Raw genomic sequence first — 15,428 nt, 5'->3', positions numbered from 1 at the left:
AGTTATAAAAATATGTGATCAAGGAAAATGGATAATGTTTATACGATTACTTTTAGCTTAATATTCAGTAGTGGCTTTAGATTCAGGGACTGCACTTAATTCCTACACTGTGGTGTGCAGAATTGACTACATTTTGTAGTGCTGCTTAAAGAAAGGGCAGGAGTTTGGTGGCAAACTGACAGCCAGTAGAATACCCCTATCACTTCATTCAGAACCTGCTTCTAGGCAATGCCAAGGGATGCAAGGCAATGTGGAGTCCTGACTATGGAAGGTATTACAGGAGAAGTAAAGCCATCATCTAAACCGCTCAACACCCTGAGTACTAACTAAGGATAATACAGATTGCAAGCTCCATAAATAGGCATGCAGCTTGAAATTCATATTATTAAGTCAAATTAATCTTTATTATTATGGAAAATAATGTGAAAAAACTGTGAGCCTAGGCTTTTGTCAATGCTTAAGAAATTATCAAAGCAGAAAACATGAATAACTACTTACTTGTGCTGAGTTGTGAGTCCACATGATATGTTTTGGGCATCATGGACCCTTTCTCACACTGCTCAGTCCTCCTGCTATGCCATTAGTATGATTGGAGATCAAATCACGTAAGTGTGGCATTGTCAGAATGGATGCACAGAAGGCTCTAGGGCCATGACACTTTGATGGCTGGCACTTCTGGTGCAGTATTTCTAAAGTGCCAACATATTGTATAACAGAAGGATGTTTACTAAAGAGCCATGCTCACTACAGCATACAGTCTAAAAGGAGAAGCAGGTGTGAGACACGAGATGTGGTTACTGACAAGGTGAGTCTGCAAAGTAAGAGGATTTTCTATACTTAGTGGTCATTTGCAACTACTGTAGAGATTGGCAGGGTGGCATGGTTGGGCAAGAGCACTTATACCAAATATTAAACTTTTTTTTACATCTATCATAATATTTTCTTTGCATGCTATTTATAATTTTGCCATAAAAAGTATTTACAGATGATTTTACATTACCCATCTGATCCTTTATGTTCCTCTCTGAGGGTGCTGCCATATTTGAGCTTCAGCAGTCTGTTAGCATTAGAAACTTTAACTGACATGTTGAGAGGGAACAGTCAGGTTGGCAAAACAGTCAGGTTTAGTAACTTCAAGTAACAATTATTTACAAAAGCAGCCCTATCAGTGAAAAACGATCAACATGTGCTATAGATAACTTTTGGGGGCACATTTACTAAGCTCAAGTGAAGGATTCGAAGTAAAAATATGTTGAATTTCGATGTTTTTTTTGGGTACTTCGACCGTCGAATAGGCTAGTTTGACCTTCGACTACGACTTCGAATCGAACGATTTGAACTAAAAATCGTTCGACTATTCGACCATTCGATAGAAGTACTGTCTCTTTAAAAAAAACTTCGACTACCTACTTCGGCACTTTAATCCTACTGAGCATAAATTTTAGCCTATGGGGACCTTCCCCATAAGCTTTCTAGGCTTTCGATCGATGGATTAAAATCCTTTGAATCGTTCGATCGAACATTTTTTCCTTTGATCATTCGAAGTCAAAGGATTTTACTTAGATGGTCGAATATCGAGGGTTAATTAACCCTCAATATTCGACCCTTAGTAAATGTGCCCCTTGATGTACATTAAGATTTTGAATAATATTTTTTTATTGTTAGTATCAATTTAAGGAGTTGTATGACCCTGGCAGTTGGATTTTTATGTATTAGAATGGTCTATGGTAGAGGAAGGATAATAACTTGTTGCAGTAGTTAATATTTGACATGATAAAATAGTAAATGGTGGGGGGAAGGACTATTTCTGTCTTAGATTTGTTTAATCTAATAAGTTTTATTTGGAGGTAAGGTGTCTTCCAAACATTAATGTGGAGGAGATACATAGCTTCTTCGGGCTGACATGAACTGCACTCTGCACCATGTGCTACTGTATCTTGAGCTTATTACCAGGGCTACAGGTATGAATACTCTGAGTGCAAAATGTACTCAGAGTATTCATACCTGTAGCCCTGGTAATAATTTTCTTTAACTGTACACAGTAAAGAATGGTGTTTAGAAAGATTTACAGAACAGTTCTTAATTTTTCTTTTTGTAAAGCAAATAATTGTTTAAAGTATAAATACTGTTATCCTAGTGTGGTTCAATGCAGGTTTTTAATAAAGCATGTTGGGTAAATGATTGCAAGGAAAGACTAATGGTGCTAAGAAGGTTTTAGCATCTATACTAGCTTGTAAATGCTTTTCTATGTGTTCTATTAAGTTATGATTTAATTGCACCATCACCAAAAGTTACCACAACTGCTCTTGTCATGGCATACTGTACTACTTACAAAAATATTTTTAAAAATAATTTTTTTTATTACCCTCTTGCATAGTTCTTTCAGCAGCTTATATTAACGGAATATTCATGGTGTCAGCTTCTGTTGATCTGATAACATCTGGAGAGAAAAGTAGTAATTTGAATAAAAAGAAATCACTCACAATTCCTATTGTTTAGGACTTTTTTAATTGTGATTTTTGAAACACTATGGGGCAAATTCCCTAAGATTCGTAGTTGCGCCAGGCGTAACTTCGCCGCACTTCGCCAGGCGTAGTTTCGCCAGCGCTTCGAAATTCACTAAAATCCGAAGTTGCGCTCAGGGGTAGCGTAAGCGTTGCTTCGCTGAGTAAAGCGAAGTTACGCTAGCGAAGGCTAATTTGCATACGGCGCCAAATTCAAATTTCAATGGAGGAATACGTATCAGCACTACAAATGGCTAGAAAAGCTTCAAAACATCAAATAAAAATTTTATTTTGCCCTACACATGTGCCCACTGTCTAGGTAAGTTGCCATGAGTCAGGAAATGTAGGGGGGAAGGAGGGGAGCCCCAAAAAATTTTTCGATCTTTTTCAGCCTATCACCCATAATGTAGAAAACACGCCAGCGTTTTTTGGGACTTAGAAAAAATTTTGACTTTAGAAAAAATTTTGACTTTTTTTGAAGCAATCCCTATCTACTCTATTGCGCTTCGCCTGGTCTGAGGTGGCGAAGGAAGTCTAGCGTAAACGGTAGCGTTCAGTACACTGCGCGCGTTAGTGAATTTGCGTAGTTACGTCGCTAGCGAAACTTCGGCAGGCGTAAGGGTGCGAAGTAACACTAGCGAAACTACGCCAGCGTTCGTTAGTGAATTTGCGCAGTAACGAAAATGCCAAACGCTAGCGAAGTAACGCTAGCGTTCGGTGCTTCGGCGCTTAGTGAATTTCCCCCTTTGGGGGTTATTTACTGAACCATTTACTAAACTCCGAATGCAAAAATCACTAAAAATGTGTGATTTTTTTTCTAAAATCTGACTTTTTTTTGGAATTTATTAAACCCAGAGGATGGAAAAGTCTGAATCTGAAAATCCAGCATCTCAGACATGTAAATCAATGGGAGAAGTCCCAATGATATTTTGATCTGTGCTGGGTTTTGTGCAATAAGTTTTCAGAGTTTTCAGGTGAAAATCTGATTTTTTCCCGCAAAGCAAATTTTCTGGAAAATGTAATAATAAAAAAGGGGGAAAAAAAAGAGCATATTTGATCGGAGTTTGTAGGAGAAAATATTGAGATAAATTCGAACTTTGATAAATAACCCTATTTATGTAGATGTTGCCTTGGAATAGTAGCACTGTATATTTGGGGAGTTCAGGCTTGGTATTTCCCAAAGGCAAAAATGGCTAGTAAATATTCAGCTCTGGAACAGCCAGATATTGCTCTCATCCATGACATACATTATTTTGTACACATTGTAAATATCTTTGCACGAGGTTAATGTAACTGAAGAGGAGGTGCAGCTAGCTTCTGATAAAATTACTTGCTAGCATTTGCCAGTAACTGCAACCTTTTAGAGTAACAGCAATTGATTTTTGTGCTATGGTAAATTCATGTACATGCGGCTCTTGCTGCCACAATCTCTTTACATCTCCAGCAAGTAAAAGGGTTGATGCATAGATCTGTTTGTCATTCAACCAGCAGTGTTCCAAGATCAGTTAATACTCAGTATAAAACTCCACATGTACGTATTTAAGGTCCCCTAAATTGCCTACTCCATAAAATCTTATTGTGTCATCTGGTCCATCTTCCTCAAATCATCACTTTTTGCCCTGAATTATTACTTGAACTTTCTTGACATGTTATTTGTTATTGTAGAACATGTTTTTCTCTTTAGTTTACTGTGTCATTTAGGCTCTTAGGGCTGATTTACGATTGCAAGCACAGGTGGAAAGTGCAAAATTGTGTACAATTTTGCATGCACTTATATGCTATACTTGTCTCTGCCCTGCTTACTGCACCTAGTGCCAGCATGCCAATTCAGTGAATTGTGAACAGTACAGGACAAGGGTTCCAAGGCTTCATTAGTATGTTTTACCTACACCCCCACATATAGGAGGGATGGAAGGGCTGCAGTTGTTATACACACTGGCCATGAAAAACAGTGCTATAACTTTCACACAATTCTCAGAAAAAAATGCTGAGTTGTGGGTAAAAACATGCCAATTTCTGTGTTTTATAATTCTTTGCCAGTTATAAAACTTTCATAATTGAGCCCGGTCTCCGCTACTTTTTTCAATTGCTCACTTAGGGGAGATGTACAAATGAAACAGAATGGCTAGTAGCCCCAAAAATGTCTGTGCTCCCATTGAATTTACTCAGATCTCACCTTGGAAGTGACTTTGTACCTTCACTGTACATTCATATTTTCAAAGCATGAGATGCACAACATCTATAATTAGATAAGTAATGATAATATTCCATTGTAGGTGTCCTTTGGTCTTATGGTAGATCTCTCTGTTGGAATTTTTTCTAAGTTCAATTGTAATATATCATTTTGTCTACTTTACCCAATGGTTTAGACCAGTGATCCCCAACCAGTAGCTCGTGAGCAACATGTTGCTCTCCAACCCCTTGGTTGTTGCTCTCAGTGTACTGCCAAACAGAGTCTCAATGTAGGTTGACAATCCACATAGGGGCTACCAAATAGCCAATCACAGCTCTTATTTGGCACCCCAAGAACATTTTTCATGCTAGTGTTGCTCCCCAACTCCTTTTACTTCTGAATGTTGCTCACGGCTTCAAAAGGTTGGGGATCCCTGGTTTAGACAGATGTTTTGTACTTAGTACATGGTACCATGATTAAATGATCTGGATTCTATTCTCAGCATTTTGCCTTGAGAAACCCTTCTAAACATCATTACAGTTCTCCTGAACCAAACAAAACAGTTATTTTTCTTATGGGACTCACTTATAATAATACTCTGTGCAGATCCCTATTGACACATACATTCCTCTCCCAGCCCCAAACCATATTTCAATACCTCAATATTTTATCTTAAATGTTTTATGTGATTATGTAATTCTTTACCTCTTTTCCTTACCTGCTAGATTTTCTAATCACCTATTCAGCAGTTCTGAAATGTCTCTTTGTTATTTCTGATTTCCATGTATCTGATTTCCATGTATCTTTATTAAGTTAATTTCCTTTTGTCTCATTATATTGATTTATTCTCCCTTAGGTGTCAGGATGAAGCTGTTTGCAGCTTTGCGATGGACTGTCAAGGTATTGGTTTTGTGCCTTGTGTTGGGGACTGCTGTCCTGTTAAACCCAGAAGATCCCAATGTCTGCAGCCACTGGGAAAGGTAACAGGTTTGGAGAGGAATCCCTGTTTTATATTTAATATGAAAGTTTGTTAAGGGACCACATTCAACCACATGGTTTTCCTCAGAGTTATCCATAAAAAAACTCCCCTTGCTTCCCAGTCTCACAGACTTCCTGCTTCCCATGGGCGGAGCTTCCCTCCCCCAGGTGACATTGCTCACACACCTGCATTCATTATATTACATGCTAATTCCCCAGTCTCTATTATTATCATTTTATGCTGTGTCTTATAGAATATTCTGGGTGATATGTACCTTCCTTCTAGTATTTTCCCAGACACTGTGCCACGATACAGCAGACTAGGCCCAGGCCCCACCACAGGGGTCACAGGGTATACTATATGATATTTACATCAGCATTGTGAGGGGCACATAAAACAAGACTTTTCATTTGACCCTACATCAGAAGAAACAACAATGCCACACAACTACAGTTAGAAATTAAGCTAAATTTGCAGGAAAACACAGAAAACAGTGGAATATCTCTCAGATTCACAAATAGCTGATTATTTAATTTGACAAATAGTTAAAATTTAATTTGATGAGACAAACTTGCCTCATGGTGAACATACATGAACATATAGGGAAATCTGGAGTAAAGAGAAGGGCAAAGGACCCAAATCAATATAGTAGTTGTAAGACCATTGAACTTCTAAATTCAGATTTTAAATTATTTACCAATGCCAGTTGATTGGCTAGCGAAATCAACCAGGAAGTATTTATTTACAGCATGCTAGTCAAGCATGGGAATAATATATGTACAGCAATTGACTGGTATTAACGTTGAAAATATCCCAATAGTCCATTTAAACCTTGATTCCAAATGGGCTTTTTATTGTCTAAATTATAATTAAATGATAGATTTCTTATCTCAAATTAATTTTAAAAGACCATTCAGCAATTAAAGTTTTATAATTGACTTCAAATGCCATCTTTAAATAACCACAAAGCTGTACTTTGCACTCCATGGTCAAAGTTAGAGAAGGGGCAAATGTGAGTTGAGCATGTATGAGTGGCAGGAATTATGGGAAAATAACAGAAAACATGTATGCCATAGGCAAAGGCAGAATACATACAGCAATATAGATGCAAAGTAGCACCAGTTTGGTAAAAAGTACACCTTTTTTAACTGCATATGTGGGCAAAAGGTGTGATTTTTTTTGGTGGCAATAATAATAATAGCATTAAAGTGTAACTACTGGGACAAGGCCCTTGAGATTCTAGGTGAACTGACAAGGTGTGAAACACTAAATGATCCAATAGTATGCCTACTAAATATACAGATAGGGTTGGGAGTAGACTCACACATGACAGAATTCATTAACAAAGCTCTATTTCAAATACGTAGACTGATCACCCTGATTTGGAAAATGACATCACCCCCTGTAGTGGACCAATGGGTGACGGTTATGGCTAACCTTGCCAATACAGAATATATTTTAGCTAAGCGGAAGGGCCGCCAGGACAAGTTCCATAAAATCTGGGACCCCTGGCTAGTGAAATTTCCCCCACAACAATATTGGTGGTCTGACACTGGTTAACAATGTTTCCTACTTGTACAATAAAGACTAACTGAGGCACGTGGCAGGGTGTCACGAATGCTTTTGTATTTTTTTTTCTTTTTGTTTTTATTTGTATTTGATGCCTGTTCTGTTGTGGATAACATGTATATGTATAACCTGATGATGGACACAACAATGTATAACCCTGTCAAACTCAATAAACTTACCTAAAAAAAAATAATAATAGCATTAAAGTACAATTCAAATGGCTAAAGCCAATAAGAACCCCTGGAATTACCACCAGATTCTGACTGCAGGTAATTCTAGGGTCCCCTTACATCTTTACATGCAATTGCATGTGGTTCATGACACTTTCCAAAAAGAGCATGTATGGACACAGTTAAAAAACAACTTCAGCAAATGACCTCAGTTGTAGCATTGCAGAACATATCAACATTACCAATCTGTGCCGTTAACAACACTTTATAGATTAGGCAGTCTGGGTGCCACTTCTTTAATTGCCCCTCCAGTGGCCTTGTCAAAATGTAATTTCACTATTCCAGATTTATATTTTACTCTCATGCATGAGCAGATCCTTTCAGAGCATGCAGTGCATAATGCAAGTTAAGTGTCAGTTTGGCAATAGTACACAATAGCAAACAGATAGGAAGGAAGAAAAGTCACTCTGCCAGATGCTTCATGAAGATTCTTCATTGCCTTAAATGATTATTATTCTTTATTTAAATAGAGGTAACATATTCCACAGCACTTTTACAGAGATTATACATCATACACAACAGTCCCTGTCCCAGTGGAACTTAGGGGCAAATTTACTAATGGGTGAAGTGGCAAACGCTGGCGAAAATTTGCCAGCTTTACCGCCTGCAGGGACATCAATGATATACTAACGGACACAGGCGCCAATTTGCTAGCAAAAGAGATAGGCGCTAGTGCTCATTCGCACTCTATCGCCAGGCGACAATTTGCTCTGGCGAATGGACGTATTCCACAAATTCACTAAAATGCGGATTTTACTGAACGTTACCTCTTTCGCCAGACTGCAGTGCATAGATCTTCCTCAATCTTCTGTTACTTATCATATTCTGATTGGAAATAGCATCAAAGTTAAAAAAAAACGCTGGCGTCTTTCCTTTTTTTCAGAGTGATAGCCTGCAAAAGTCCTTGAATTTTTTTTGGGTAACCAGTTTCCCCCATACATTTTCTAACATATGGAACATTAACTATACAGTGGGCTCATGTGTCGGGCATTATATTAACTCTAATGTCTTTATTAAGGTTCCATGGACATGTGTAATTAACAGTGGAAATGTAAAGTATTTGCTGCAACGTATAACATAAGGATGTCCATTCAACTTTAAATTTCCCACCGTATGCAAATTAACCTGAGCGCAAGACCTCTAGCGAATTTGCGCTAGGCAGAAATGAACACTAGCACAACTTCGCTTTGAATTGCTCACATTGCCGATATAACGCTAGCACAAAGTTGCCTGCATTCGGCACCCACGACAAAGCTCTGCATTTTAGTGAATTAGCATTGTCTGAGCGAATTTTCACCTGGCAAAGTGTGGTGATGGGTGCGAAACGGTCACTGGCAACGTTTCGCCGGTTAGTTAATCTGCCCCTTACAGTCTAAGGGGGAAATGTAATAAAATTTGCAAAGAGAACAAATTTGTGAATAAAAATTTGCATATCACCATGTAATATTCTTCTTTAGGCTTTTATTGCATTGCGAATCTTAAATGTGCATTGCGAACCTTTAAGACCCACGTGAAGGCGGCATAAACCTTTTGAGAAAAGAAGTTTTATTACATACACTGCACACTGGTGCAAACTATACAATTCTCAATCGCTATCCCACTGTCATGTGAGGGGCAAAGTGTTTTTTTATTGCGATTGAATTGCAAACGATTCTCACATTAGTGACCGATATTACATTCCCCCATAACTATATTTATGCATACTGTGGTCAGTTTTATCAGCAACCAGTTGACTTGACTGTTTGTTTTTGGAGGGTACGAGTATTACAAACTCGTTGCAGTGCCCTGGATAGATTCAATTCAAATCTGGACCCTAGTTCTGAAAGACAGCAGTACCCACGTTTATGCCCCATAAAAGTAGCAGCTGGATAACTTGATTGGTAAATTGCTGTAGCTTAGTATATTTTATAACACTATTTTGCTTTAAATAACGATTTAGTCTCTTGGTTTCCTCACTCCAATGTGCCTTAGGCAGTGTGGGATGCAGTTGCTTGTGTTTGCTCACTGAGGTTTCCTTTGAAAGACTGCAGAGATCAAAATGCCTGTTGTGACATTGCCCTAATGCTTATTGTTTTTCTTTAACCTTCAAATCGAATCAGCTGTTTATCAGAGAAAGATGAGATAACCTTCTGTGTTGGTGTACTCTAGATTCTTGTTGAATCTGAATCCGTGCTGAGGTGGTGGAATGGCAAGTGTGGAAAGGGAGGGGGAAGCGTAGCGCTTGTTGTGTTTTTTTAACTTTTATTCCAATCACAAATGGAAGGTATTGATTTTGAGAGAGCTGAGACAGAGTGGCAGGCACCCAATCGAGGAGAAACAAAAATGAAATACCAGAATTGATTGGTTCCACTGACCAGGACGACTTTCTTACTTAGCTTTTAATATCTCACGTAGAGTGGGGTCAGGGTTTATCTAGAGGAGAGAGTCAGCTTTTAGCTATCATGAGATAGAAAATAACTCAGTTTTGTGAATGTCATCTCGTTCTCCTTGATGCCAAAAGAATATCGAATATTTGACTGGAACAAGAATAAAATTCAAAGAATGTCACATGTGAGCTTTGGGAGATAATGTGGAAATTGTACAGCAGCAAGCTAGTGAATAAGGAGTAACAGCAATATAAGGGAAAAGTAAAAAGGACATAAAATTAAATAGACTATAATCATAAGTATACTGCATAAATATGAATAATATAGACATCATGTACACCATTGTAAATCACTGTGACTGGGAAATACGTTATTATATAAACCATTGGGCTAGGCCAGTGGTATATATTATGTTTGTTATGACCCTATTTAAGGGTCACAGATCAGACTTTGGTAAGCTGAAATTCACACTGACCTGTGCTTGCTGATTTATGACACTTCCCATTAAACCGTTTATTACAATATAGGTTTGCTTATAGAGCAATGGTCTGCTCAACACTTTTCTTGTACTCTTGCTCTCAGTAAATAGATGAGAAAATAGGGTCATGGCAATAAAGTGGGGGAAAAAACGATAGTTAAGCAGGAACTATTTTGCTGAATTCAAAGGCAAACTATCCTACCACCTTTCCAATCATAGGGAGTAGATTTATGTCACTGGTTTACAGGGATCAGAGATTGCTGCTACAATGCTTTTCATTCTTAAATGGCCTAAATGTTGCAATATGTCTCGAGTGGCTCCGTTTTTTGATTTCTTAATTTAAACATATTGCATGCTATAAGGTGAAACTACATGGTTCTTCAGATGACAGGAGTCACCAAGCTCCAAGCTGTGTTTCCACTTGTAACAGAGTCCCTCTGCTGATGGAAGGTGCTAGGGGTTTGTTGTTTGGAGAGATTTAAAGAAGGTGAAGATTCTTGTTTATGTATAATTTTGTTAAACAGACATGGCCGTCCTCTGATATGGCTTGTTCTAATTTCAGTCATAGGTGCACAGATGTATTGATCCACATCTCCTGGAATAAAAGTGGAGCAATAATGCACATAGTAACATTTCTCTATTTGCTTTTTTATCTGTATTAATGATGTGGGGCAATAATGCACATAGTAACATTATTTTATTGTAATGCCATTTTTTCTTCTGTAAAAACACTCTGGCAGATCTGATGGAGACATAATCTCAAATCACTGTACCCTCTTTTTTGGTGTCAGTAACCTATTTTACACAGTGGTATCTATTTTGGGATTTTAAATATCTTCTCTTTGATTAGAATGAATAGATCACGGGGCCACTAGGGAGTGTTGCCCAATTAAAAAGTTTTACACAAATCTGCTAAAATTAATGTTTTAATAACTATTTTTTCTGTCTCTTTAAAAAGAAACAGAGCCACAACTGTACAAATCTATGCTTGGCTTAGTCAGCACGTATGATGCTGTGGCTTAGTATCATATTGCAAAATGTGCTGACACAACATCTTCCTGTGAGCTTGTTTAGCACTGTGCAAAGCAGCACTTTTTGCACTTGTTTGCATGATGGGGGTGTATTGCAGATAGCTTCCCCAGCATTGGGTTTTTATAAATACCGCACTAGTTTTGGACTGCATAGAAATGTGCTTAATGAAGTGCTTACTTTACTCCAATATTAGAAGACTATGCTTAACATTTTCTATTCTTCTTTTCTTTCAGCTATGCAGTGACTGTTCAGGAATCCTATGCTCACCCCTTCGATCAGATTTATTATACCCGCTGCACAGACATCCTGAACTGGTTCAAATGTACAAGACACAGGTATAACTTGCATCTCTGCTAAAATATCTAGGGATGCACAGAATCCACTATTTTGGATTCGGCTGAACCCCTGAATCCTTTGCGAAAGATTTGGCCGAATACTGAACCAAATCCGAATCCTAATTTGCATATGCAAATTAGGGGTGGGATAGGGGAAGCCATTTTTTACTTCCTTGTTTTGTGGCAAAAAGTCACGTGGTTTCCCTCCTCATCCCTATTTTGCACATGCAAATTAGGATTCGGTTCTGCCGGGCAGAAGCATTCGGCCGAATCCGAATCCTGCTGAAAAAGCCCAAATCCTGGTCGAATCCCAAACCGAATCCTGGATTTGGTGCATCCCTAAAAATATCCAGTAATGCTATCCAGAATGGGTGGTGTAGCCAATTCTGTGTCTGAAATGGAAGTTATATTAGATGGTAGATATGCTGTCCCTGTATGCAGTACAGTAGATGTGCTTTGCTGTACACTTTGCTTTGTGCTATGCAGTGTTGGCTATTCAGACATGCAGTATACCATGCTCTGTGCTAAGTGTGAGCTCTGCAGTGTATCACACTTTATACTACTATATCTGAACAATACACCTTTGTACACAACTGTGAGCTGCCCAGTCCCTATTTTACAACATAGTCTGTGCTCTACATTTGTGCTGTTTAGTTTTTGTAATACGCTACTCTAAGTATTAATGCTGTACAATTAGTCAGTACAGTATTATTAATAGATTTGTAATAGATTATTTACTATCATAAAAAGGATGAACCAAATACACATTTTTTGGACTCGGCTGAACATCAAATCTTCCACCAAGGATTTGTTCAAACATACAACTGAATCCGAACCCTAATTTGCAAAGATAAATGTAAACTAAATCCAAAATAGATTGCATCTTCAAAAACAAAACACAACGGCATTTCCTCTACCAGTGTAGGGAGAAAATGTTGATCTGCTTCCTTCCCCCTGTTAGTGCACAAATGTTGCAGATTTTGGTGTGGAAAAAGTATGCATTTTTTCTCTGAAATCTGCCTGTCCTTGCACTAACAGGCGGATGCCATGCCTGTCTGTGCACAGTGATGTCAGGATGGAAGAAAGGGAATTGGCAGTTTCTCCACTGCCATAGTTTCCATTCTAGTATGCGTTAGGGCAGAGACAGATGAGAAGATTCGGGGAGATTTAGTCGCCCGGTGACAAATCGCCTCTTCATCGGGCAACTACTCTCCCCGAACTGCCTCCCCGCCGGCTAGAATGTAAATCACCGGTGGGATGGCAGTCGGAGCGCTTTGTTTTCCGAAGTCGCCCGAAGTTGCCTCACGAGGCAAGGCCAGCCAACTAATCTCCCCGAATCTCCATGTGTGTCTCTGACCTTAGGTGTACAGTCCTTGAAATCATGCTGTACACAAAATTGTGAATTATGCAGTGCCTCCTATTTCCCATTGTATTGAACGAAAGGCTTTAATTGATTACACTATGCCTCGTGGGAGCAGATATGCAAAGAAGAGAGACAAAGTATGGAATGCAATTTAGTTCTTGTGTCTACTCCTGTGGGTATAGACCCACAAAACAGAGATTCTAAGTACTGTAATATAGTTAAATAACACAGTTTACCTAAATATTTACTGAAGGATTTTACTTACGGTTTTTATAATCATGACATATCCCAATAAAGATGGACTTTGTGAATTGTGATAGGTGACTCACCTGTTGCCCACTTTATTTAAGAAACGTATTTTTGTCTAGGATAAGTTACAAGACAGCGTATCGTCGTGGTCTCAGAACTATGTACAGGAGAAGATCACAGTGCTGTCCAGGATATTATGAGAGCGGTGACTTCTGTATCCGTATGTATCAATCTTTATTTTTCTTTTGGTTAATCTGATTTTTAATTCGTTTTAAATTAAAAAGGGAATCTTACCCAAATATTGAACGATTAATTGGTTGTTGTGTTCTCTGATCTGGAATTATAAAATTCCTGGTCTGGTCTGGTTGTTGATGATTTTAGTGGATCGAGTTTGACAACTAATTAACTCATTTCTGGTGCAGATATAAAAAAGGAAATCATTTAAAATAAATAAGTATAAATAATACATTTAAAATAAATGCAGAAAATAAAAAATGAAAATATTCTTCAAAAGTTTGAGTTAACTAAGGGCAATGACACACTTGGAGATTTGTCACCCGTGTTAAAAAGAAATCACAATCTAATAGAGCTAGGATATTTCCATTTTTATTCATACCTTTAAAGGACAAGAAAAGAGTTAACATTTGGAGTTGAAAATTTACTAGGTACCCCTTGGAAATCGTATTCTCTTACCTCTAATGAGTGTCGCACCAACATCTTCTTTTCTATATTGAGATCTTTTCTATGACTGCACATTACTTTATAAAACAGTTGTGCTGTTTTTCTCTAATGGCATTTTCTGTTGAATCATATTGCAAATGGAGAGTTTTGTCATGCTTTATATTGCTACATGACTATGAAAAAATTAAGGATGCACCAAATCTAGGATTTAGTTCAGATTTGGGCAAAATTTGGCCTTTTTCAGCAGGATTCGGGCAAATCCTCGTGCCTGGCCAAACAAATCCTAATCCTAATTTGCATATGCAAATTGATGGCAGGAAGGGAAATCACTTAACTCTTTGTCACAAAACAAGGAAGTAAAACATTTTTTTTTACTTTTTCCCATCCCATCTTTCATTTGCATAATCCCAAATAGTGGATTTGCTGCATCCCTAGAAAAAAAACATAATGTAAATTTATATGTTCACTTTAAAATGACATGACTATTTATATTTTAGGTCCTAAAATAGGCATCTGGCTGTTGAACCTCAGTTCTCTTTTTCAAAACAGTGTATCACAGAAGTCCATGGCTTTCTCAAATCAATACATGTTGTACTAGAGCCCAGTGATATTTTACTGTCGTCGTATTTCATTGCTGTGTCAAGGTGTTAAACCTTTTGCTCGAATATTGACCTTTTCCAGTAACTGCGTATCATAGCTGGCATACCCATTATTATTCCCATGCATTATGCTAATTATTACTTTATCACTATGACTATTTATCTCTCCCTTTGATTGAATATCACGCTGTATGACAGTAATATATATAAAACATAGGTTCTGAAATAGTGGCACTAAATGTAGCAAGGTGATTTGCACTAAAGTTTTAAGGTACAGTGAGATGTTCCAAAAATAGTTTGCAATGCAGTAAATGTGCTGCAGCCAACACTTATTATGTTGGTGAGGTGTATGGATTCTTATCATTGCAAACAAAGTCAGAAAAGGCATTTTTGAGGGCAGATGCATTGCTGTTGACACATGTACAGTATGTAATGTATCATAACTTTAAAGCCCAGTGCCCTTAACACTAAGGGGCAGATTTATCAATGGTTGAATTGAGAGTTCCTTGGAGTTTTTTTAAACTCCCATGAACTCGAAATTCAACCAAAATTCGACCAATCGAAATCTTTTAATTAATTCAAATTTTTTAAACTCGGGTAAATGGAATCGACCCGCAAACTCGAATCAAATTCAATTCAAGTTTTTTTCCTCTGAAAAAAAACTCGATTTTCAGGAAGGCTGCAAACAACTCCAAATTGATCCCAGGATGCCCCCCATAGGCTAAAACAGCAGTGGGTTTAAGGAGGTAAATAGTCTAATTTGAATTCTTAAAGGGCAAGTAAATGATAAATTTAAAAAATCTAATTCGAATTTTATTAAAAACTTAATCGAATTCTAACTATTCCCTAGTTTATTTTCACTTAAAAAAA

The 15,428-nt window shown here is 37.8% G+C and overlaps 1 protein-coding gene across 2 annotated transcripts in view; it reads left to right on the top strand.

Moving 5' to 3' along the window:
- The window catches only part of megf11.L (multiple EGF-like-domains 11 L homeolog), a 211,457-nt gene that overhangs the window by 29,552 nt on the left and 166,477 nt on the right, over positions 1-15,428 (top strand). For both annotated transcript variants that reach the window (XM_041586899.1, XM_018253298.2), the window contains exons 2-4: positions 5,534-5,657; positions 11,565-11,666; positions 13,398-13,498. In XM_041586899.1, the coding sequence (XP_041442833.1) occupies positions 5,542-5,657; positions 11,565-11,666; positions 13,398-13,498 (319 nt within the window). In that variant the 5' untranslated portion in view covers positions 5,534-5,541. The remainder of the gene's footprint in view (positions 1-5,533; positions 5,658-11,564; positions 11,667-13,397; positions 13,499-15,428) is intronic.

Source organism: Xenopus laevis, chromosome 3L (genome assembly GCF_017654675.1).
Source record: "Xenopus laevis strain J_2021 chromosome 3L, Xenopus_laevis_v10.1, whole genome shotgun sequence".
Classification (NCBI taxonomy): Eukaryota; Metazoa; Chordata; class Amphibia; order Anura; family Pipidae; genus Xenopus; species Xenopus laevis.
Note: the sequence above shows the minus strand (reverse complement) of the source record. Positions and strands in the feature narration are given on the sequence as shown.